Raw genomic sequence first — 26,890 nt, forward strand, 5'->3', positions numbered from 1 at the left:
AGCATTTCACTGAGGAGTTCCATGAACATATAGACGCAAGAGGCCAAACACAAAGGGGCTTAGGAGGGCTTGGAACTCCGAGGTCACTTGTATCTGTTGAAGGGAAGTGGTGTATGTTATTTTATATAGTGTGTACCCCCATTAGACACTGATTTGTGGGAGGTGATGGGCCACCACTTGAAACAGTGTATCAAGAACAACCCCTCCATTATAATCTTGTAGATGCATTTGTATTGGACACTTGCATGAATGAGAATGTTCCAGAGCCAAAGATCATTCATATAGTATGTTTCTTGAAGATTCTATATATTGAATACTTTGCTTGGAAACCATATTAAAGTGATGTTTACAAATCAACATAAGTCTAAATTTGCTCATTGTCAACACAAATGTGCAAGTAAACCATCACCAGTGAGAGTTGTGAGCAGGAAATATGAAAAAAAAAATATATATACATTAAGATACAAATATTTAAAGTCTCATTGCACATCCTATATGTTGCTGTAGGACTTTGGTCATTTCAGGTTCTTTTGAAGCAAAAGCCAACCTCACTTTGGATATCCCAACTACAGATCCTACCATGCACTACATTATCCATTCTCCGGAGCTGCCCCCCTCGACTGAAATCCTGTCCCAGAGGAAATTGGGAAAAACCTTCCTTTCAGTCCTTCTGCCATCTTTTGAAGACATCTCTCTAGACTGCATCTGACCCACTGGCTCTGCTGCAACATAGATGCTGGTGTTCTTATGCCACACCCATTCTTTATTCTGTTCTGCATTCTCGATCAGGGGTACTTGCATTCTCCCTCTCCTCCCATACCACTAAACTGCAACACACTACTCCTATCTCTCCTTCACATTCCATGTCTTCCTCACCCCTTTCCTTCATCTCCTCCTTCTCCACATCCCCTAGTCTTCACTTTCCACTCCTTCCCCCCTCGACTACATCACAACCGCTCCTCCTACCCTACTTTTTTTGTCAACCCCCCTCACCTGGTAACTTTTTCTTACTTTCCCCTGCAGCATCTCCCGTCCCTCTCGCATCCTCCCCAATTTTGTTTTTCCTCACTATCGTTCTGGCATTTCTTCTCTTCCTTCCTCCCCACACTCTTCCCTTCCCCTCCCCTTTTCCACTTTATTTCATCTCCTTCAAAACTGTCCCATTGCTAGTCCTTATCTCCTCCATGCCTTCCACACCACTGCTCCCTCCTCCTCTTTCACTTAACCCTAGCCTTTCCTCCCCATTAATCATCTCACAGTCTCGCCATAACATAACATGTTTATTTGTAAAGCGCACGTTCACAAGTTCCATTCCTCTGTTCACTTTCCTCCCTTTGGTTTCTTGCTCACTGTAAGACCCTTTGTAGCTATTACTATGCTAAAGCACTTAAAAAAGTGGTAAATGAATATATCTTACAATTATGGGTACATTCTGGCATACATAATAAAAATGTAAAAACGAACTCAAGTTGGAGAGATTGGGAAAACTTATCCATACAGTTGAAGGCAAGTCAAAATTAGGGGAGCCCAAAGGATGCAGAATATTTTAATATTTAGAACTGTAAGTCAACTATTGTGTTAAAGCAACAAAGTTCGTCTGTACCAAAACTAGGCAGTGCTCGTCTGGGTGGTTGGAAAACGACTAATAGCGTTCCTCGAAGACTACATCAGATTGCCTAGAATAAACCAGTTAATAACAAATGCATGGAATTACGATTTAATTGTAGTACAATTTAACATTCGGCAAAATATAATGACCTACAAGTAAAAATCAAGGTGCATACCGCTGGTAATCAAGCAAGAAGAAAATTGAACTAAAGGCTCAGGAAAGCATCAACTGAAAATAGAAATGAATTTTAGATCCCTTCTGAGCTAACCAATGTGTGTTTGTGGTCTCTGTGATCCTACATTACCTATTGTCCATTTCCACCCCCAAAACAAAGAGATACCACATAGTTTTAGTGACACAAAGTGCTAAAATGATGAGAACCTGAACCTGAATTACAGTCCAGTTGGGTGACCACACTAATCTGCCTCGAGATGCGAGATAGTAATGTGAAAGTGGAACAAACACAGATATTCAAAATATTTCGAGTACTTCGAAAACGTCAGCAGCCATCAGTGGTACACAGCCATTACAATGTAGGACATATTTTTTTGGGTAATTCACCACGGAGGGTTAGGGTACAGGGTAGTAAAGGTTTTCAGGGGTCTTCATGTCACAAGAGCATGTAGTAGTAAGAGGTGTTATGGGGTGAAAAGTGGTAAAGGGAGGTAAGGGTCTTTTAGGGTTCAGGTAGTGGTAAAGGGTGGTAAGTTTGAATTAGGGTTCAGGGGTGTGTAGTAATAAAGGGAGGCACGAGCTTTTTATGGTTCTGGGGTAGGTAAAGAGAAGTAAGCGGTTTATAGGGTTCAGGGAATGGTAGAGGTAAAGGGGTAAGAGGTTTTTAGGGTTGAGGGGCAGGAACAGGTAAGGGGAGGTAAGTGTTTTTAGGGTTCAGGTGCGGGCAGAGGCAAAGGGAAATAGGCCATTTTTGGGGTTCAAGGGAAGAGTAAAGGTAAGGGGTTTATAGTGTTGAGTAGCAGGAAGAGGTAAAAGGAGGTAAGGGCTTAAAAATGAGGGATTTGGGGGTTACCCCCCCCAAAAAGATGGGATGGGGTAACCCTCAAAAAGGATACATAAGAAATAACTTTAAAAAAATTCTTCCTCCACAAAATATATATTTATTATATATAAAAATATCAGACCATGCCATTGCTTTGCATGTGTGAAAAAGCCCTGTGCTGTATTACAACATGCTGCTTGCAGGATTCAGGCATGCGTAATATAGTCTGATAGTCAAATCAAATAAATCTTTATTCGGATAAAAGAACAAGTTACTTACCTTTGGTAACAATGAATCTGTAAGAGACATACATTAGTTATAGTGCAGTGATGCCCGCCTGGCTGCCTGGCAGATATCAATCAGCGGAACTCCACGTCCCAAAGTAGTAGAGGCTGCCGTCACCCTGGCAGAGTGGGCACGCAGTCCTACTAGAGGTTGCTTTTTTGCCAAAGAATAGCAGATTTTGATGCATAGGACGACTTACCAAGAGATGGTACGTTTTTGCACTGCCTGACCTTTCTTGGCGCCCACATAACCCACGAAGAGGTGATCGTCCACCCGGATATCTTTAGTGCAGTCAAGGTAGAAGGACAGCGCACGTTTTGGGTCCAGACATTGGAGTCTCTCCTTCCCTTTGGAAGGGTGCGGCGACGGGAAGAAGGTGGGCAATGTGATGGTCTGACCTATGTGGAAAGAGTTAACCACTTTGGGTAGAAAAGGGGGCCTAGTGCGAAGGACCACTTTGTCCAGATGAACTGCAAGAAAAAGAGGCTCGGAGGACAGAGTCTGAAGCTCACTCACCCTGTGAGCAGAGGTTATGGCAAGCAGGAAAGCGGTCTTCAAAGTAAGAAGACGAAGAGGACAGTTATGTAGTGGCTCGAAGGGAGCACACATAAGATAAGTAAGGACAAGATTCGAGTCCCACTGGGGCATTACGAATGGAGAAGGAGGAAAGAGATAAGTAATGCCCTTTAGAAATCTATTTACAATCGGGGACTTGAAAAGAGAAGGCTGATCAGTAAGGCGAAAAATGGCCGAAATGTAGCCTTTAAGAGTGCCCAGAGCAGAGCCCTGCTGGGCCAAAGAAAGAATGAAGAAGAGAACCTCTGAAAGAGGAGCAGAAAGGGGATCCACAACCTTTGCTGTGCACGCTGCCACAAAGATGATCCATATACAGGCGTATACCGTCTTAGTGGAGAGACGCCTGGCTGCCAAGATGACGTTACAGACTTTGGGAGGAAGGACGAAAGCTGTCAACTGTCGCCGCTCAATCTCCACGCAAGGAGGTGGAGGCTGGACAGGTTCAGGTGGAGAACTGTCCCTTACTGCTGCAACAGAAGATCCTCTCGAAGAGGCAGTCTGATTGTAGGATCGATGACAATACTCAAGAGCTATGGGTACCAGACTCTTTGTGCCCAGTCCGGTGCCACAAGAATGACTTATGCTCGGGCGCGCTTGATCTTCTTCAGCACTCTGGGTAGAAGTTGTACAGGCGGAAAGTCCTACAGGAGGTCGCAATTCCACTTGCGACGAAAAGCATCGCCGAGCCAGTGCCACTTTGGAAACTCCAGCGCCCAGAACTGCTGACATTGCACATTCTCCTCGGTGGAGAACAGATCCAACCAAGGCTCTTCCTACTGCTGAAAGAGACCTTGTACCACCTCTGAGTGAAGACGCCATTCGTGATCCATCATACACCGGGAGCTGAGTTCGTCCGCACTGGTGTTCAGGTAACCTGCCAGGCATTGAACCACCAGGAATATGCCCTGATGTTCCAGCCATGTCCAAAGGTGAAGAGCCTCTTGACAAAGGGTCCACGACCACGTCCCGCCCTGTTTGTTGCAATTCCACATGGTGGTGGTGTTGTCCGTGAACACCTGCACTACTCTTCCTTTGGCAGAAGGAAAGAATGCCTTCAGTGCAAGATGGATCGTCCGGAGCTCCAAAAGGTTGATGTGGAGCCCGGACTCCGCCAGAGACCAGAGACCCCTGATCTCCGCCTCTCCCATGTGGGCGCCCCATCCCAGGAGTGACGCATCTGTGAACTCTTGATGGGGAAGGGAAAGGGATCTGCCGCTAACCCAATCCTGGTTTGCGAGCCACCACTGCAACTGACGTGCAGTACTCTCCAAGATCTGGACGACACTGGAAAGATTCCTCTGATGCTGCGCCCAATGGAACTTCAGGTCCCACTGCACAGCCCGCATATGCCATCTGGCATGATCCACCAGTACGATGCAGGAGACCATGAAGCCCAGCAGCCTCAGGGTTATTCTCACCGAAATCCGGGATAGAGGCTGAAACATCAGTATCATAGTCCAAATATCCCGGACACGCTGCTCGGGAGGATAAGCCAGAAACTGCGCTGTATCCAGAACTGCTCAGATGCAGAGGAGCTTCAGAGAGGGAATGAGGTGTGACTTGGGCACGTTGATAGAGAACTCCAGCGAATGCAGGAGGTCCGCCGTAGTCTAGAGGTGGGAAACGACAGTGTTGGGCGAGCCTGCCTTTAACAGCCAGCCGTCGAGATAGGGGAAGACTAGCACCCCTGACCTGCGCAGGCGAGCTGCGACCACCGCCATCACTTTCATGAACACCAAAAGGGGCGCTGGTAAGGCTAAAGGGGAGCACGGTAAACTGAAAATGCTCGTGGCCTACCGTGAATCGTTGGTAATGCCTGTGGTTGGCAGGAAGGGATGTGGAAATAGGCGTCCTGCAAGTCCAACGCTACCATACAGTCTCCGGGATCGAGGGCAGAGAGGAGCTGAGCCATCATGAGCATTTTGAACTTCTCCTTCCGGAGGAAGCGGTTGAGGGCCCTGAGGTCTAAGATAGGACGCAGGCCTTTGTCCTTCTTGCTTGCCAGAAAGTAGTGGGAATAGCAACCATGACATACATCTGGCACAAGGACCCTTTCACTAGCTCCCTTGGCCAAGAGAGCTGCAACTTCCTGGCAGAGAAGGGCCAAGTGATCCTCCGACAGGCGAAGGAAGGATGGTTGCATGGAGGGAGGGGTAGTCTTGAAGGGGAGGGAGTAGCCCCTTTCGGACTATCTTCAAAACCCACCTGCCCAACGTGCTGTTTTGCCAGGGGGGAAGTTATGACGAATCCTGCTGCCCACTGGCATCTAGTGGCTCTGAAAGGTCAGCCTAGGAGGGTTTGGAGGCTGCTGCAGAGGGGGTATGGGTGGACTGGCCCACCTGCTGGCCCCCAAACCAGCCTCGCAGGTCCCACGTCTGCGGCCACGCATAGGCTGGGCAGCTTGCTTGGCCCTGTGGCTCGATTGGGTGGAACGTGGTGAGGCACCCCTTCCGTAGCCATGAAAGGGGCAAAAGGCAGAATGCGAGGGACGAGAGGTTGCCACGAGGACCAAGGATCTGGCCGTAGCCCCAGAATCCTTGAAGCGCTCAAGCGCCGAGTCCGCCTTGTCAACGAATATGTGACGTTCATCAAAGGACATGTCCAGAAGGGTGGACTGGATATCCCCCGAGAAACTAGACGTCCTCAACCAGGCGTAGCACCTCTAGGCTACTGACATGGAAACCGTTTTGCTCAGAAAGCAGGCGGTATCCAGCCCACACCGAATGGTGAAGTTAGCTGCGTCTCGACCCTTTGCAAACGCGCGGGTGAGAACGGCCCGGGCCTCCTCCTGGCACTGTGGCAGCACTTCCGCAACCAAATTCCATACCATATGGGTAGAACGGCCCAAGAGGCATTCTGTGTTCACCGACCGCAGCGCTAAGCTGTCGGAAGAAAACATCTTCTTCCCAAGGTGGTCCAGCTTCTTGGATTGCCTATCTGGGGGAGCAGTAGGGAATGCGCCCTTAGAAGACGAGGCTTGGACCAACAAGCCTACGGGGTCGGGTGTTGGGAGAGGAAAAGGGGGTCGCCCAGGGGCAGGCGGTGGCGTTAGGCAATCATCCTGTCTACAGGAGCCCCTGTGCTGGGCTTGGACCAAGTGCCCAGAAGGACGTTGGTGAGGGCTTCATTAAAAAGAAGCAGGGGCTACGAAGAGGCAACTGCTGGTTGAAGTACCTCTGTCAGGAGGTTAGTCCTAACTGCCACCGTAGGAAGCTCCAGGCCTAAGGCCTAAGCCGACCTACGCAACATCACCGATTACAAAGCTCCCTCCTCCATAGCCACGGTGAGGGGGGGAAGAGCATGCCAAGGTCTGTGGAGATATCCCAACCACTGGCATCACCCAGTTCCTCTCGCCAGTCCGGCTCTTCAAGCTGGTCAGCTAAAGGGTCTACAGACACTCCCAGTCCTCCTCACCCGATGCCGGTCCGGTGCCGTGTCAAACTCAGGGGTGAGGCTGAGGTCCACGCCGGTTGGGGGCACTGGAATCGGTGCCGTGGAAGGTACGGTGAGGTCGACCGGTGTCGATACGGATCCAGGTCTGGATCCTCGAGGGAACTTCAGGGCCAGAGCCGCCTGCATCGAAAGGCCCAGGGCCACCAACCAGGTCCGCGGGGCCCGAAGGCGTGCCAGCGGAGTCGGGCTGCCCAAAGAAGCTGTGCAGCGCTTCGTGAAAAGCTCGAAGCTGGGCAGGGGACGCTCCGGCTCCAGGAAAGGGAGGGAAGCACGGAGCCGTCCCAGAAGCAGGCTCCGAAGATGGAGTGGGAGAGCGATGACGCTCTGGGTCCTGCATCGCAGCGGCCAGGGAGAAGGCAAAGAGGCTCGATGCTTCTTCGCCTACTTCTTGTGCTTCGACTTACCAGAGGAGTGCGAAGACTTCGATGACGAGTGGTGGTGGCTGCGCGACCTGTCCCGAGACCTTCCTCTCGACCGGGATCTCCAATGACACGGGGTGGACTGCCGGGCCTCCAAGAGCTTTCGTGAACGCTTCCAGAAAGGCTTTGGATTCATGGCCTGGAAGTCGGAGCATGACTTCAGGTTGTGGTCCAGGCTCCAGAGGCACACGAGGTGTGGATCTGTGACAGACATCAATTTGTGACAGGAGTCACAAGGCTTGAAGCCGGTCCGACAATGGAACATGCCTCATGCTACCAGCAGTCAATAGACTCAAAAAGACGTTCGACAAAAGTTGAAAAAAGTTTAGTCAAAAAGTGACTAAGGGGCAAGCCTTCTCCGGATCTGCGCTGGCTGCCACGGAAAAAGAAAGAAATGACGTCAGCGCGCTGGGGCAGCATCTAAGTAGACACCGCAACGTCATGCCGGCGACCAAGACGCCGAAAGCGGAGTCGACCGATGCCATCTACCGACGTGCAGGGGTACTGCTACAGAAAAATTCTCCCGATCCAGTCTGACGCCTGGGGGTAAATCTAAGGTAAGGAATCTATAACTAATGGTCTCTTATAGCAAGTTAGGTGCCAACCTGAGGGTCATCAAGTTAAAAGACATTATAAAAGGCATAAGATGAGGGATAATTATTGGACTATTCATTTCCTTCTTTGGATGGCATAAGAAACAGACAGAAACTCGATAGCACAAATTCACATTGTTAAGATTACGGAATAAATTAAAAGAGTCTTTATAATAAATATATTTTTTCTTTTTAAAAACAATGGATGCAGTATTTGTTTCCTCAGATCCCTATAAAAAAGTTACAAAAAAGTCAAATGTAGTCTGGTTGGACTTACCATCACATGGGCATTTGGGAAGCTTTGGAGACAAAAGCCCATCTCGGGGAAAGCAACCAAAAAGCGCAATGTGCCTATTCGTAGTCTTGTTAAATAAAACCTGATAGTCTCTATAAATTGTACTGAACCTCCTGTGAAAATTTATCAAAAGAAGAGGAAGTATTTACATTAATTACATGCAAACAGCCCAGTCTGTTGAATGGATGCCAGGGTTCTCGTATGATCGTCACACCCAGCCTAAACTTTACTAAAAATATTGTACTTACGAGAGTTTCTTGATTTTCATCTGGATTTCGTCGTTTGATTTCTGTACCTGTTGCAGATTTTCTAGCGCTGATCGCTAGAAACCAAAAAAATAAAATGCATGTCACTGAAGAGTTAGTATTTTGTAGGACATGCGGCTTTTGGAGTACCTCCATGTATTCTGGAAACAAACTATTTTGTGATTTAAACAGAAGAATTTTTAATTTCAATAAAATGCACAAAGAAATATAGTGAGTCAACATTTTGAAGAAGCAGAAAGTAAAACGTTCTTAATGGCTTTAATCGTTTTTAAAAGGCCTGGGCACAGTTTTACTCCACAGAACTCAGCAAAGTGCCAGAAAAACTCCGCTGCGCTCTGTGGAATTCCGCCAGTGGCGGAGTCTTTTATGTTGCGCTGCTCGCATGGAGTTTTAGCGCCGGGAGATTGTGCTGTGCTGTAATCTCTGCGCGAACGGTGCTATGCATCACACCAGAGGGCACTGCTGCTTTCTGCAGTTCCAGTAGACATTCTACTTGAGCGGCAGCTTCCTCAATGTAAGCAGCAGATTTCTCAACACAAGCAGTTGCAACCTGCAGCAACCGCCCACGCTGAGAAATCTCGCCAGGAGGGCTATCGCGCGTTTTTTTCTCTCGAGCGTTTGCCAACTTAACGTCGGCCAACCGCGAAAGACAAAAAAGTCTGCTACGCGTTACTTTACAGAGTTTTTCAGACGTGGGCAAAACCCTGCGAACTCCATCGGCAGAGCAGGAATTCTTCGTCCAACCCTAGTTTTTAATATACATTTACTGAAGTAGATGCACTATAAAAACGATTTAAATAAGTAAATAATTGTTAGCACATCTGAATCCAGCAGCAGGAAATTCAACATATATTAAAAAGTAGATAAGAGTACAGCAAAGGGCATAAAAAATAAAAGAGAATCCAAGAACGCGAGGACACAACTCCAAATGACTATTGATAATATTTCCTTGCAGTATGTATGTTTGGGAAACAAAACAACTTGGTGTATAAATTGAAGAAAGATTAACATATCGAAAGGGAATCCTAAACATGGATTCATTGATTAAAGCCAGATATACAGGCCATCATTTTTTCACAACTGCATAAGTTTCCACATTCAACAACACGCCCAATAAGTTCAGTAAATCTTGGACCCAAGAGACAAAGTTGATGAACCTTCATAAAAATGTTGTGGGATGACAGGCGAACACAACCTCACTACAATTGTGAACTTTCTTTGTGTATTTTGGTGTGTATGTAAGACTGGAGAGGTGGCTGGATGAAGAACAGAGACACAGGACGGAAGAGGCTGCTAGCGAGTTCAACACTGCTCCTGATCACGTGGTTGGTGTTTGCGGACACCCAGGCTTGTTGCTCTTGCTGCGGTGATGCTGCTCTGAGGCTACTACACAAATGGATATGAACGCTGACCTGTAACAGGAACCAGGAAGTGAGCAGCGTCCATAATTTGCTTTAGGGCAAAAAAGGCAGAAGGAAAGCGTTTTGAGAGCTGCTTGACAGTTAGTGTTATTTGCCCATAGAACGTTCAGGGGTACCTTGCAGCTCCCTTAGTGGTGGAGATAGTTTCATTAAGCCTCGGAATTAAGCTGTCTATGGGTGCTGTGGCGGTGTCACAGAAGTAAGGCATCATGGTAAAAAAGAATAGGAACATACCAGATCCATCTGCGATTCACATCTTAATATTGTCGGCAGGCGAGGATCTTCACTGAGAGAATGTGTCTACGAAGCTGAAATCGAATGTGTAACCCACTAGTATCTCAGATGCTCAGGTAGCAGTAAACCCACTATGCATTTTAAGATCTCGAGTTGTGAGAAAGAGGCAGTTAATTAAGAATCAAAGTGTTGCAAGGCTATCGAATTACTCAATAAGGTTATTCTTGCAACCCAAGTCAAAGAAGGTTGAGACATCTGGCAATTGTTGCATGGGGGCGGTAAACAAGTTTGTCACTGGGATCGTCTGGGCTAAAATGTATCTATCAGTGACCCAATCACTATCTGTCCCTATGTCTGGAGATGCTAGAGGACAAAAGAATTAGCTAAACGTGACTGTGGAAGTGCATACTAATGAGGTCATGGATCCCGGCCCAGATAAAGATATTGTTTATTGTTTGAGCAAAGACTAGACCAAGGAGCAGCATAGGAGGTCTTGGTAAATGCCCCCAGCTCCTGCTCTAAATTTGATAAAATGGCTGTTGAATTGAATTTAAATAAATATAAGCACGCTTGTGGTGGGAAAATCATAGATGTGGAGCAACGTATTAGAGATTTTAGGACCAACTGTGTTTTCGGGCAATGAAGGGAAACATTGCAATTATATGAACCAACTAAGTCAATTTCGGATAACTTCGAGAGAGAAGGAGGCTTGGTGGACAAGCTAGACATGCCCCTATGTTTTATGCTTCCAGGCAGCGTGAAACTGTGAGATGTAAATCAGTCCTCAAGTCCCTGTGCAGTTTATGATAAGACGCAAAGAAGCGCCCAAGAGTGCCAACCATGGAGACTCTCACTCCCATATATGTAATTGATTTATCATCTTCTCTTGAGAGTGTCTTGCTACTTAATAAAACACAGCCAGAGACTTGCCGAAATAGTGTTGGAAAGGACACAAGTAGACCAATAAATGTCATCTATTAAGTGGGCAAGCTACAATTAACTCTAGCTGGATGGCTTCAATGAATAACATTTTGGAATCTATAGTTAAACTACTGTCTAAACCTAAAGGATTACTGAACATAATGTTGACACAAACTTAGTGATTTTACAGTTTTTATCAGAACTAAGGATGAAAAAATACAAGAGTAAGGAAAATCCGGTTATTGAGACAAATAATGAATCCTCTGCAGAAGGGCTGGTGTGTGTACAAGGAAAATCTACACTTGTGAACTGTCACAAAGCAACCCAGACCGACTTGGAGGATGTCATGCTCCCAAGTGTGACTACTAATGAAGGACTGCAACCTTTAAGTAGTGTGCCTGAAATGATTGCATATGAAGATCTCTCTGGAAAAAATACTACTGGAGCTGGGAACGAAGTAGATCAAGTGGAAAGATGCTCCTGCTTTACCCCAAATAATTGAAGCTAACAACGGGATTGTTAAATCTCAAATTGAAGCAAAACTGGAAACGGAGAATAACTAAAAAAGGAAAAAGATTGCTTCGATTTTGAGTCTAACTATTAAAGGAATCTGCAGAGGAGGCGGTTGGTGAGTGCCTTCAGATTTGGGAATTATCTGTGGAAAGCAATTTGCTCCCAAGAAGAAACCTGTAACTAAGCCAACCAGGTGATCCCTATTATGGACAAGACCCCACAGATTCTGTAGGCCCACTAATGGCTAACAACAGGTTTAAGTCAGGTGGCCCCTATGTCTAGAGAGTGCAGTGGCACGGGCATGGCAGTTACCACACAATGTAATGTTGCATTAACTGCTGCAGCTGGGGGCTGCCGGCAAGACGGTGGTCAATGATGGGTAAGAGAATTTCAGTTAACACCTATAATGCTGCTGAATGGGTTCTCCGACTGGTGGATATTCTTGTGGTCTGATACAAAACGTGTCCTAAATAGATCTAGGATCTTCTCTCCTTCAAAAATGGTACCACAGCTGGTCAAAATAACATCTAAAGATATTGCCTGGGTTTCCTTCCCTCAGGCGAGTGCTATCTCATCTTCATGGCCACATGTAAGGGGTTCACTTTCATTCTAGGATCGTAGCGGAAGTGGGTCTTAACTCAACTGATGAGCAATGACAAGCAGGCTTTGATGTCTACGAGCATTTTCTACCATGGCCTGCGGCTATTAGGTGGATGACAGTTTATGATAATCCTCAAGAAGGAAGCAAAGGGGCACAGCCTAACCCGACCCATCACAAACTCTCGCATGTGGGTATTGGTAGCAATGGAGACATTGGAACTGAAAAGATTTTTATAATAAAATCAGAGAAAAGGATACAAACCTACACATATCAAGAGTAACCATCAGCGAAACGTGATCATGATTGGACCTGGATTGCTGGAACAATGCGGGACAGAGCCTTGTCTAACCCCTTTAGTAACCAATACTGGTTCAGTTGTTTCACCATTAACACCCCATCGAATATGTGTGTAGTTATCTGTGTGAGGGCGGACTATGATGTCCAGCAAGTGTGGCAGTAGTTCAACATCTTAGTATACGCCAGAATCTTGCTCTTGGGACCATATTAAAGGCAGCCTTTAAGTCAACAAATGCTACATAAAGGCTGCCCCTGTTTATGTCCACCACTTTCCATCTTAGTAGGTAAAATCTAAAGACTTGATCTACTGTACTCATTTTGCAATGGAACACAGGACTGTAATTGGGATAATATCTTGTTGTCCTCCACCCAGGGCAACAGTTTGTCCAAAATGTGCTTGCAAAATATTTTTGGGGCATTATCTAGGAGACTGAGTGATAATTAGCTGTGTCAGATCTTAGGACCTTCTTAAAAATAGGAATAATCTCAGCTCCTCTTCACGTTGTGGGTATTGGTGCACCTGCCATGATGGCATTGGCAATTCGATTAAATTAAATAACTTTTCAGTGCCCAGACATCTGGCTCGGTTTTATATAGGTCCCCAGGGATTCTATCTGGGCCTGGAGCCTTGCCGCCTTCTGCGCACACATGACTGTACGTAGTTCCTCCAGAGTGAAAAACGCTATTGTGCTTGCTGCCTCTAGGGGGGGTGTAATAGTGTCTCTAGAGCAGTCATTGTCTAGTTCAGTAGCCAGCACCTCTGTATCTGGTATTGTAATGGCCTTGTTGGCATCTTTTCCTTTACTATAAAAAGCTTGGAAATAAGATACCAAGTCGTGTGGTAGAGCGCTGCCTTTCCCTGATCACAGAGCTGGGTTATAGCTCGTAGGAAAATCTTTTTTAAAAGCGTTTTTATTCTTTTTAACTTGTGATTCACTGTGTTGTGTGTACAATTATATTTACTTCTACCTGCACGCTGTAACCTGCCCGTCCTAGATCCTTGTAGCTGGCAGCACGTTGATCGGTCCTCGCAAGTCAGAGCGGGTCACCATTTTGGTTAGAGGGCTAGTTGTTCAGCTCGATAATATAAATGGACATGTTGACACGACCACACAGCTGACGTGCCAAAGGCAAGTCCATCTGGGCCAATCCGCTCTCAGCACCAGGCCCCTGCACCTTTTAGGTCAGAACTTTCTATCATTTCAAAGTACTATAGGGTCGAGCTACTCGCTTTGAATACTGGAGGTAAGGATACCGCCTGTATGTGCCTAACATTCTACACAATCCCCAGATCAATCCCCCCACTTGTCCCAGCTGTAAAAACTCTCTCCCCCAATTTCTATTTCACGCAGCCAAGCCCACAGAAATGGGCAAACACTGAGCGGCCTAATGCAGACCCATTACGATGTTTATTGCTAAACGCCAGATCATTGGTAAAACACAGCATGGAGTGTGCCATACTTATTGTTGGCTGAGACGGGGGTTGCGCTCAAGACATCTGATATTGCAGGCTCTAACTGACGGAGAAGTGCATTACAGCCGATGGCAGGGCGGCGAGGGGGGTCGCCTCCAGTGTTTCTGCCCTACCAAGAATTCAAATTTGAGTGCTGGGGAGTCAGGCGGTCCCTGGAGAAGAACTGGGAATACCTGGAACCTTTTAGTTAGTAGCCAGCGGCATGCTTGGGGGGGTTGGTGGGGTCTACAGGGGACTTGAGGGTTAGTAGGGGAGTGGGGGTGTTGGGGCTGGGTGTTTTATTGTTTTTCCCTCATGCCTACGATGACCCTGCACTCTGAACGACAATATACATGGAGCTGCTAGGGATTGTATAATTGCATAAAGCGGGGGCTGAGAGGGGATTCAGTATTGGGGCATGAGGGCCCTGGGGAGTCACTGAGCGGCGCCCTCTGGGAGGCTGCAGCTATGACACTAATTGCACTTGTAATGTATTGCTTCCCGAATCATTAATGTATGCTGTCTATGAAGTTATTTGTTTGACCTTCTCAGAAAATCAATAAAAATCTGTAAACAAAAATAATTTTTAAAAAAATGGAGTGTGCCATACTTATGGAGGATCATTAATATAAAACTTGCGCTCATCACTGAATCCTGGACAGACGATGCCTCGGGACCTGATTTAGTCAAAGCTACTCCACCAGGGTTCCTGTCGCACACAGAATAGGCCCATTAGGAGGGGGGGGGGAGGCTGGCAGTAATATATCACAGCTCCTTAAATGCCTCCTTTCATACAGCATCTAATTCAACTTGCGAAGCACTTTCCTTCAGTTTCCGCCTTTTCCGATCATCACTCAAGGGCATTTTATTGTACAGACCACCAGGACCTAGGAACACGTTTCTAGCTTCAGTTGGAACCCTGCTAGAGGATGGGCTCTGCTCGGATTCACTTCATTTAACTTTTATCTGGAAGCGCTTACCGACCCCGACACAACCGCTCTTGTCGATGTGATGAGTAGCATTGATTTAAGGCACCATGTAGAATGTCCCACTCAATTTTGCAGGCCATACATTGGATGGGAATTTTTCCAGTCATCCACGGGTAACCTGTACTGGGTTGTTGCCACTTGCCTGGATAGACCACGTAGCAATTCAGTTTGAGTCGGTCCCTCCCGAACTACACAATAGCACTGGGGCCCTTAAGAGCCAGATAAAACTAAGAGCATGGAATAAAATTAAGGGCACAGAGTTAGAAGACCTCACTACGACCGCCTGCTCGCTGCCTACAGAGGTTGAGGAGGCCACTATGTCGTCATACAAAGTGGGCGCAGACAGCCTGCAAAAAACTAGCTCCTGTGAAAATTTTGCACCCCAAATGATCCCAACAAACAGCTCCCTGGTACTCTGTGGAACTAAGGGAACAAAATCTCGTTTGCAAGCGTCTCGAAGGCAACTGGAGAAGAGAATACAACGAAGCAGAGAAAGAATTATATAAACAAAGTCTTCGAGTCTACAATAGGCTTTTATTTACTACAAAAAGAGCATTATTTGCAAATCAAATAAAACTGGCTAAGCGTTCGACTGAAGAACTCTTCAGGACAGTATCTAGATTGGCTTCCCCCTCACCATCTAAAAGTCCAAGTAGTCAAGAGTTATGTGAGGAAATTGCCACTTTCTTCTTGCAGAAGGTGGAGGTTATCTTCGCGTCGTTCAGTTTCTCCCCGATGGGAGGGACGAATGTTCTAACTGCACGGGACAAAACAGCACCTGACTTATTGCCTACCCTTGATAAGTTTGCTCCACAGTCCATTAAAGACACTTTAAATCTACTCGCCTCTATTAGATCAGACTCTCCTTATGATCCTTGTCCGGTCTCTTTGATCAAATTTGCCATCTCGCTTATTTCCTTATTTAATGCCATGTTAGTCAGGGCATTTTCCCAAAACTTGGAAGATAGCATCAATCCTTCCGTTGTTGAAAAAAAAAAAAACCTTAAACCCTAAGGATCCTAATAACTATCGGCCAATTTACCGCCTTGTATTGCCAGCTAAATTGGTGGAGAAAGCCATGAATACACAGCTCAGTGCCTTTCTCCAGGTAAATCAAAATTTTGGATCCTACTCAATATGGGTTTAGGAAAGGACATAGCACAGAGTCTGCCCTTATAAAATCCACCAAAGAAATAAGGGAAGCCCAGGCTCAGGGCGACAATGCAGCACTGGTTATGCTGGATCTCTCTGCGGCCTTCAATACGGTCCATCATGATCTCCTGATGGACCGTTTGTCGGCCTGCGGGATTCAGTGCAAAACCTGGAAGCTACTGAAATCCTTCTTAACTGAAAGAACTCAAATTGTGGCACTGGACAAATTCTGCTCAAAAAACCTCTTTCCTTACCTTGTGGAGTGCTTCAGGGGTCACCCCTTAGTCCCACTCTTTTTTAATGTTTACGTGTCCCCCTTGACCGCCCTGATCAGATCCTTTGGCTTTCATCTCACTTCATATGCGGATGATATGCAAATTGTGGTGTCTCTGCTGCCAGGTCAGGAATTAGATAAGAGCAAGAGATTTTATGATTGCATGAAAGCAGTTAAACTCGAGCAAAACTGAGGTCATCATCTTTGGAAATAATGCCAGCTTCTGGACTCCCAATTGGTGGCCGGAAGAATTAGGCACCCTTCCAAAACCTAGCAGGGAAGCAATAAAATCTGAGAGATATAGTTGACGATAAACTCACTTTTGGGGACCAGATAAATGCAATTACATCAGCGACATCTCACTCTCTAGGAATAATTAAGAAAATAATGCCTTTTCTGCCGGGGGACAGTCAACGCATAGTTATAACATCTCTCATTCTATCAAGATTTGTTTATTGTAATGGTCTATAATGGAACATTCAAGAGCGACATTTAAACAAACTCCAACTTTTGAAAAACACGGCAGCTAGACTGCTTACCGGCACGTTAAAATGTGTATCAGTCACCAAGGAAATTAAAAGCCTTCATTGGCTACCAGTTAGACGCCGAGTGCATTTTAAATCCTTTTGCACTGTCTTAAAAGCCCTTCAAGGAATAGGACCAGAATATCTTGAACGTCTATTTCAATGGTATGTCCCTAAAATAGCCCCTCGCTCCTCAGGAGCTAAGATGGTGATAGTACCTCTCATTAAAAAAGTAAACTGGGGAGGGAGAAGCTTTGTCACCGGCGCCGCAAGGGCCTGGAATGAACTTCCTTTCCACATCAGAACCGCCACTGACTTAATGGCTTTTAGGAAAGGACTTTAAATCTGGCTTTTCCGCAAGTAGGATTTCCATATCAACCTGTGTTCAGATGGTAGTAGCTAGCGACAGGACAACCTCGGGTAACCGTTGCACTTTAGAAATATAAATAACTGTACAATTTTAGACTCTGGTCTGACTCCCTGTCTAAACGGCTTCCAAAATGTCCCCCATACGGATGTGTCCCAAGTTGTTTTTGCCTTGTTTGGTCCTCGTTGTAGTTGGCACTGGCAGCCTGTATTTTGTACAATGTGCTACTTTTAATAGTTTTAATCAAGTAGGTCTTCACTTCTCTGCAATCTCTGTTATACTAGGAGTGATTACCTAAAACTAACATTCTTCGTGAGGCAACAGGTTTCGTAAAGAAGAGATTCTTCATATTCTCAAAACATTTTATGTGGAGATCCATAATGGTGTACAGTGGGAGACTGGGCAAGCAAAAGCAATTAAGGTCTAATTATGTATCACATTCGACATTTCTTCTATTTTTTGACAATGGTCAAATCACCACGGGGCTGCTCTAAATATCTAGGGTTATAAGAATCTTGGCTAACCCGAAGGTTAAGTAGTAGGGGATAATGGTCACTCTCAAAACAGAATTCAACTTCCATGTCAGTGAGATACTGTGCGCCTATTACAAGTTCTCAACTGATGAGTGAGTGACAGATCAACTAGCTAAAGAGCAGCCTTAGACGTGAGTAGGATACATTGACCTTGCAAGTGGGGAATACCCCTCTGCTGGTCCTTTTCACCAGCTATATCCCTTATAAGGGTTAAAGGCTCATAGCATACATTAAAATCTCCCCTGACTACAACAGTGGTGGCCTTATCGGCCATCACAATACACTCTGTCATTAGTGCTAAGACCTAGGATTCGACTGACTTGCTGGTACTTCTGTTGTAAACATTATATATTTAATCTTTTTTTCTGTTCCGTGGTGAAAGTCCTATAACTAGTATGTCAAGCAAATTAATTTTGAATTGTTTACTTGACATCCAATTGAGCTGCTAACCCATATTGCAAGACCCCTAGACAGTCTTCCAGCCTGTGATGCCAGAGCTGATGTAAAGAAGGGTTAAAATCATTGCCTATGTTGTGGGTCAATATCCCAATTTTTCTTTGAACATAATAACATCAGCTTTATCAACAAATGCACACCAATCCTCATGTGGCATTTTGCTCATTAATCCAGCTATGTTCATAGATATTATGGCAAAGGTATTCGCTACTATGATACTATATATCGACTCTACCTGTATAGATGTTATTTTAGCATCCATGTCTGGTGAAATAAGGGTATTCGAGTCTCCCAATGGGGAGAATATTATAGGAGTCGGTTCTAAGGAAGCAAATGAGGGAGATGAAGGCACTACTCTAGCAGATCCACTCAGACTGTTGGCTGACGTCACCAGTCAGTCGTTTGATGACATAGGTGATAAAGCTAAGGGTCACTTACTGAGCTCTGGTAGTAAGGGGGCAATTTTAAATTCAATTTTTGAGTTTAAAGGTGGAGATGTGCGGGCATCAAGTGATAGTAGGCCATTTACTAGAAGGGAAGATTTAAGGGTCAGCTTGATGGAATCGAAGTTTTCCGCATCGGAGGGGAGACCGGAGGCCCCAAGGATGTCAAGTGAATCAAACTAACACTTTCGGATACCATTCAAAAGGTGAATGAACCTGTTAATTCCAGATGGCTCAGTCTCTCTCTGATGCGTTAGGAGCTTTGACACTCCTGTCAGGTCCCCTGTCTGGCTATTTAGTGAGCTGGAACTACAAATATCTCCTCCATTGTACTTTTCAGATATAAAGCTGTAGAGTTAGGCTTTACCGGGCGTTTGAAAGCTTGTTCTAGAATTTGAAACCTAGAAATAGTTGGCTTGTTATCTAGGTGCAGTCTTGGGCGAAAAGAAAGCTCCTGCATGATGGGGAGGGTTGAAGTCTCTAGATCGTACTTCATGAGCAGGTTCTAGGTACCTATCACTACAGCGTGTCAGATGTAAAGGGTTGTATCCACAACGTGCATGATTCGTGTGCATACCCCTGGTTGGATAGAAAGGGATGGGATCGCTTTCTGGGTGCATATCATAATAGGGTGTCTTTTGCACTATCAGAATAAATTCTTTAAATCCCTGGGGATGCAGAGGATTAGCCCCCCTGGCTAGGTGGATAAAGTTGGGATCTGCTTGGATACCCTTACTCTCAGTCCTGATGGAGCATGGACCAGAGGGCAAGGGAATGTGGAGCATGCTTGTATAGCAGGTGCACCTTGGCTCTCAAGTCCGTTATCTCAGCTTTCATAAGGTTAATGACGTCCCATAGCTCATTTAGTGCACTGCTCGGCTCAACGAAATTTATAGGTTGTGTTATTACCTGTTTTTCATGGAGAATTGTCCGCTCTGTTTAGGTCATGGGTAAGTAGCGGACCATATAGATAGGTGCAGAGTACCTGGGTTGCTTTTGTGATTGGGAACGGTTTCATCACTGCTTGAGGGGGACGTATCTCAGTGACTGGGGCAACGGGTTTGGGAGTCAAAGGTGCTCTGACTTTTGTTTTTTGTGCAAATAACGGAGCTACTTTTGCTTTCTCTCTTGTAGAATTAGTTAGCTTAGAGTTAACTGGGCATAATATTTGTTCCACTTCCTAAATGAGATCATCAATTTCTTGTATAATGCAATTACTTAAAGCTGTCTTGAGAACTTTCTTATTTGTAGGCTCCCCTGAGTGTTTTTCAATAATTTTCCTTTTTCCTATGGTTAATACTAGACAATTTTCTTATTAAAGTCAAGGGGCATCCAGATTATAAGGTTTAGGCCTAGGACACAGCCCGCAGGTATACAATAGGAGTCCAACAGTATACTTGTAACGGCCTTTTGTTAGGGGTAAGAAGGGACAGGGAGAACAATACAATGGCACCTAACATGCCAACAAGGGTTTGCAAAAACACAAATACTCCCAGATGGTGATGCTTAAAAACCTATGCACGAAAATAGTTAATATGAGCAAAAAATATAAGCATATGTGAGCTATGTAAACTCTCTAAACAGCAATAGTAAACAAACAGTCAAATGAGTAAGGATTTGCGAGGTCGTGAGCACGACAGTGCTGCAGATGCTTTCAAGTGGGGTCCGACCAAATATAAAATAGTGCAAAAGTACCTCAATTAGAAGCTTAGTGGGGTGGCCCAGCCTCTTCTGGACTCGGGCATGGACATGCCCGCCCTTGGCCCGGGCACATCCCGCAAAAAACGGTTGAGGTGGCACTATATATGGCTTGTGGGAGCTTGCTCCTTCACTCCCCCTCTCGCAGAGATGGACGATCGGACAGGTAGTCCCTAGATGCTGGCAACAAGAGGTTTGGCCCCCAAGTGAGCGGGGCTGCACTGGCACTATATAGCACTTGTGTGAGGGTGCTCCTGCACTCCTCCCCCTCCTGCAGAGATGGATGATGGGCCAGGTAGTCCCTAGATGCTGGCAAAAAGAGCTCCCCCCCCCTAACAGGTTGTGTTATTGGAAAAAAGGACTTAAAAATTCCCAAATGTGCCAATTTTATTGGTTGGTGTCTTCAGCACAAAGATTTCTTCTTTTTCCTTGAAGGATGAACTACAGTTGGAAAAGGAAACTGCCTTGGGAATTCCGATTTAGGGTCTGATGATACAGCGTGGGGATGGGAAAGGTAGGAAATTGGACATATTAGATAGTTAGAATAGGACTACTATAAATGGTAGATGTACAGGGGGATCAGCTGAGGCAATACACTTTTGATAATGGGAAGGTGGCAACATTGATTGGCTATGCTATAATCTATAATTTTTTCTGCAAATTACGGCATGGGACAGATCTTGTAATGTGGGAATCCTTAGGTAGTGGTCATAAACTGCTCTTGCTTTCCTTGCACAGTTTTGTGTACTTAAGAGATCATTGGCAGAATAGTTTACCAGTCTGTTGCAGGAATGAGCATAGGATGATATGGTCTGCTCAACTGAAATCCCAAACTATAAATAATATCGATATGCTCCTGAAATCCCACGTTAAACATACGCCTCAGACTATTTCGAAAGATTATGATAGATGGATTTCTTTCTACACGGGAGGGAGGGGGGAGGCTTTGTTGGTGTTAATATGTAAAAGGTCTCGGAACGGCATACAAAGATCTCCTAAGGAGAGGGCAAAGTTCTAGCCCAATAAGAACACAAGAGAGGACAAGGCTAATAGGCTGTTTCTAGTTTAACAACATAGGAACAATTACAGAAAAGAAATAAGAAACATTATTTGGAAGGATAAATAGATAGCTTGGACATAAGTCATAGTTTCCCTTTGAACAGGAAGAATAAAGGGTTTCTGGAATAAAGTCAGCTGAGTGCTTGGGCTGACCAAAAAATAGAAGCATCGCTGGTGGCTGAGGAAGAGTAGGTCCGATATACATCAGATATAGATTAGCTAAAAGAAGAAAATAAGGGTGTTACGGGGAATTTTAAATATCGCACACCAAATCTGGGGAAGGTGGAGGAGATTTTCTGTTTCCCTCAGTAAGCATAATTGAGGATCTGATAAATAAAAAAATTAAAGAGTTCAGGGGCCCAAAGTCTAGATGGCCTATCTTCAGACATAATAAAACGTAATTCTAGTTTGTGGGCCCAAGTTCCGACCCCTGTGTTTGGAGCTATAATAAATGGCCATGATTTACCGGAGTCCTGGAAAGGAAATATTTGGGTACCTTTGTATAAAAAGGGGCATGTGCGTCACCCAGGAGCTACTACATGATCGCCCTGTTGGACATCTCTCGTAAAATTTACACAACACATCTGTTAGGTTTACTGAAAGAGCAGGTAGTAATTGAAAGAGACGTCCCAAAGGTCCAACTGGGTTTTTGTAAAGGGCACTCAACAGTTGGTGATTGCTTACTACTCAAACTATTGGCTGAGGAATATGTTTTTGAAAGGAAACAGCCCCTCTATGTGCCAGATATAGATTTGTCAACGGAATTTGACACAATAAATCAGGTGCTTCTTGGGGGGGAAGGACTGCGTAACTGGAATATTCTGCCTGGTTTGTTACATTTGATAATTCAATTACACAAGGGCTCATGGACGAGGGTAGAACTAGGGAGAAACAAAGTACTGTCCAGGAAAATAGATAATCCTAATGGTCTAAGATAGGAGTGTATATTGGCCCCTCTCCTTTTTTCAATTTACATTGCTAATGCGCCGCTAGCACTAAAACAGGTTTGCTTGTTTCCATCCACATTAGGAACAGCGGTTCTTTCATCACTGTACTATGCTGATGATACAGATTTATTGGATCTCACCTCTGTAGGGCTTCAGAGACAACTTGAAGCATTCTCAGTAAGAATATTGTCAGGTAAATTATCTGTAAATAAATATGTCCAAAACTAAAGTAATGGTACTCTTCAGAAGAATTGCCCAGAAAACAAGGCACAAGTGGTGGCTAAGCGGTGATCGAGTACAGGTGGTAAATGAGTATAGATGTTTAGGACTTTGTTGTAGATATCATTTGAATTATAAAGCTCACACAGACCACCAGGAAGCTGTATCGAAGGCTACTGCATGTGCCTTACAAAGGATGAACCTTGCATTGGGGCATAAATCTGTAGAAGTACTCAGAGAGACCTCCCGGCGAGATCTCTTATCTCTGTTGGTCGCGGCAGGTCAATACCGCTTACAATGAGAAACCTGCTGCTCGGTTTGAGGAAGCTGCCGCTTGAGCAGAACATCTACTTGAGCGGCAGAAAGAAGCTCCGCCCGCTTGCGCTTTGCGTGGTGCCGTTCATGCTGATTTTACAGCACGGGAAAAACTCCCAGAGCTAAAAATCAGCGCAAACAGTGCGACTTACCTCACTCTGCTGCTGCTTGTAGAACTCAGCGGATCGCAGCAGAGTTTTTTTTTCCACTACGCAGAACTCCGCCCAGGCCTATCACCCAGAACAGAAGGTGGTCACTCTGAAAAGAGGAGGTCACCACTCTGCACCCCTCGGAGAAGGAAGTCTTTCACATTAGTCCTGGAGGAGAGTGCAAGGTCAAAAAAGGCAAACATACAGCAGCATTAAGAAACTGAAACATCTGAAGCGCCCCTTACATAACTGCTGGACCACTGCAAGAAAACCTCACGGCGGGCGTTTCGGAACACCAGGAAATTCAGAACACCACTCAAGCAATAACCTGTCCGCTTTCCCTCTAAAAGACAAAATTTGAAATGTTGCTTTATATTCTAAACAGCATAAGCACGGTTCTCGATAGTGTACATTGAACTTAAACACCAACCAACCTACTGAGCTTTTCAACTGTAAACTTATTTCCGGTCCTTTAGAATAACGAAAGTTCCAGAACATCTAGCTTGCATTTTACGGTATAAAAAACATAAAGCATCGTACTCTGCAGTAAGCAAATATATGCACATCTAAAAATAAAGCGGTCATTGAGCGGATCGTGCATAAACGTTTTTGCTCTTTTATTTGAGTTGACAAATTCACTTACTTGAATTGACGAGGTCAGACAGCTGAAAGTCGTACACACGACACTTGGGCATTAACTGTTCCCTGAAAACCAAAATTATTTAAAGGGATCAGAAAAGCACTACACGGCAATTGAATTTAAAGCGCAAAGTACTCGGGGACTAACAAAGACGCAAGAAGATACCAGGGGACAGCGGTTCTAAACCTTTTGACTTCTCTGGACCCCATGTGAATGTTTACTGGAACCCAGGATCCCCGCCCTAAGCAATTTGAACCCATACACAAAAAATACAGAAACAAGTATATATCAAACAAATACACAAATGATAAAATGATGTAATTGACAAACCGAAAAAATGTACAAAAGCCAACCATTTTTACTGGGAAGTTTGGAGGTTTGCAAAATTTGGTGTTAATTTCTAAAACACCAAGCAAAATCCTAGACTACATTTTAATGCTTGCTCTCCTTTTGTCGAGCCAGGGCTTCAATTGAGGCCACCAACTGGCCATACTACATTGTCTACCGTACTTGTGGTGCTGGTATGAATCAAGAGGAGTATAACGGCTTAATTTTTAGACTCCAATTTCAAATTCTTTTACATTGCATTTTAACATTTTCAATTTTATATTTCTTATATATACTATTAGTCTTGTAATATGTTTTAAAATATTCTAAAAAGTTGCGAACTCCAAGGTAAGAACTGTTGCCATAGACCATGGGCACTCACAAACATTTTCCCAGGGGCCAATAAGTTTGGTCTGTGCTGTGACCAGGGGCCGCACTGATGCCAGCGGGGTGGCGGATGAGTGGAGGGAGTTGGCAGTAAGGTGGGTGTAGGGGAAGCAAAGCATGTACTTCTAGTGGCTGAATTGCACAATGGGAAATTAGAAAACCTGGGATTCATCTCAGCTTCCGCACTTTTGTGTGATCCTAGGTATTGTTTTATTTCTCTTTTCCTTCATTATCACAAACATGAGGACCAGAGTGAAGAATTAATGTTTCTAAATTCATGTTTGAAAACTATCACTTTTAAAATAATACTTCTCAATATAATATAATGTGTGATATAATCTGATGTATCAATGTGAAAAGGTTCTGCATGTTAAATACACTTAAATAGATGTTTGACTGTTTGTCATCCTTTTATTGTTAGTGTTGAGACGAGTAAAGAGCAGCTCACAGCTGCTGTTGACCAGGGGGCTGCATGTTAAAGTCGGCAGGACCGCATGCGGCCCTCGGGCCGTACTTTGAGTAACAGTGCCATAGACCATTAAGAAATTCCCAGGATCATTCAGAGAGCAAATAATGAATTTAGACTGCAGTTCTGGGGGTGGGTGGCATCTGGGACTTACAGGCTTTCCTGGCTAGAGGTAAAGCTTTAGTAACTCGTGCAAAACCTGTGCTGCTAAATCTGGTTCTATAATAATGAGAGTTTTGTAAAAACAAAATCTACTGGGTGCTTGACATGCATGCCTGGTTTCTAAAACGCAGAAATGTGGAGTCCTATAATGCCAGTTGTGGATGGCAATTTTCGGCACCCTGCATTTTGGAGCAGTTGAGAGATCTATTGCGTAACGTGGAAGGTAGGTCGATGGAGATCCGAGAAGTAGCAACTGTACCCTACCTAGAATAACCCCCTCTACCCTCAGTCACTTCCAATGTCGTGGTAGACACTCTTTACCCCTGACTGTTCCCGAAAGGCAGCAAGAGGATTCAAATGGCAGTCGCAAAGGAGTGTTAGATCTTAGAATAGTCGTTTGCATTGCCAATAATTACAGAAGTGAGACCACAGGCTGCAACTGTTGACAAACTAAAGTTACAAGGCACTGCACTTCATTATATAGGTTGGAATGAAGCATAGTGACTGAATTAAAAAAAAAAAAAGACAGTATTGATATTTTTATATATGCCCGTTTGCATATTCTTGTCTATAGACTGGCAAACCATACTTGAAGAAGAAAAAAAGTTACATTTTCCTAGTCGAAATCGAACATCAGGATCATGAGCGACACAAACTGACATACTGTCACAATTCAAGGAATTTGCGCCAAAGGGTATATATGGTTGGGCATTTAAAGCTTTTTAGGCGAGCTCCATATCTGGAACTCTCGTTCAAGAAAGAGATCTTAACATTTTAGACCCAATTTCCATTCATAAGCTCCAGAAATCAGATTACAGTTGGATCCAGAGGCAAACTCTGATAACATTCTGTGATAGAGGGACAACCACCATTGCTCCTAGTCTCAATAAATATGCCGGACACCATAGTTCCATTTCCAGATGTAATATACAGATCAGACCAAATATTTCCATAGGAACAGGGGACATCAAATAAAAACACTAGACTTAGAAAACAGCTTGCCTTAGAAAGTTCACGTGGTTGTGTCATCTACTCTGACGAAAAGCTAAATGCTACAATAGTCTCTGTGCTGCCACAGGCACTGAACAGTAAGGACCAACACTGCATGTATTTAGGTAGGGGTGTAGCACAAACCTACCCAAAGACAACAGGAAACTGCACAGGGCCAGAATCCAAGACAACAATCATTTGCAGAGTGGTGGGCACGAGTGGGCAGTTAAGAGGAGTGATCTTTCCACAGTGTTGAGATGTAGCATTCTTTGCCAGATGCCCTGATACAGTGTTTTTCTCAAAGTACACTGGAGTTTATAAAGACCCTTGCAATCAATTATTCTCAATGAGCGCATGGGACCACAGCAAAAGTTTCACAGTTTAATTTATTTTATGGTTTTACCAGCTAAGAGTGGCACTTTTGCCATAGGTTTCTATGCATGGTGTACCAACCAGTGTATGAGCACTTGGGCCCTCTGATTTCTTGATTGGCTCACAGATTAACATAAAAGCAAGAACAATAGCTGAAAAAAATTATGAGCTTTGTGTGAAAAACTGAACTACAACTACCAAGAAGCTATGGGGTAACGGCGCTGTTATATGCAAGCAGTTCGTTCCTACCCACTTTCACCAGCGTATTAGCAATGACCTGGAGTTGCGATGACTGCCAGAAAGCTGATCTGGACACAATATTAAAGCATGCTTAAGAAAATGTCAGTGGCTCAAATAGAACCATTGGTTTGGGAGAAACAGTCTTCTATAAACGGCCATGCAATGTTACTCGCGTCCCTGTTACAATTTAATTAAAGTGCAGAAGCCCAAATCCATAAAAAAGGAAAAAGAATGTCCAAGTTATGTGT

General features: G+C 44.7%; 1 protein-coding gene across 4 annotated transcripts in view; it reads right to left on the bottom strand.

The window, feature by feature from the left end:
* Positions 1-26,890, bottom strand: part of NUF2 (NUF2 component of NDC80 kinetochore complex) — a 198,437-nt gene that overhangs the window by 89,291 nt on the left and 82,256 nt on the right. For all 4 annotated transcript variants that reach the window (XM_085601504.1, XM_085601505.1, XM_085601502.1 and 1 more), the window contains exons 5-7: positions 23,702-23,763; positions 23,304-23,401; positions 8,476-8,549 (exon numbers count right to left, since the gene is read on the bottom strand). In XM_085601504.1, the coding sequence (XP_085457630.1) occupies positions 8,476-8,549; positions 23,304-23,401; positions 23,702-23,763 (234 nt within the window). The remainder of the gene's footprint in view (positions 1-8,475; positions 8,550-23,303; positions 23,402-23,701; positions 23,764-26,890) is intronic.

The sequence above is a fragment of the Triturus cristatus genome, chromosome 4_2 (assembly GCF_964204655.1).
Source record: "Triturus cristatus chromosome 4_2, aTriCri1.1, whole genome shotgun sequence".
NCBI lineage: Eukaryota > Metazoa > Chordata > Amphibia > Caudata > Salamandridae > Triturus > Triturus cristatus.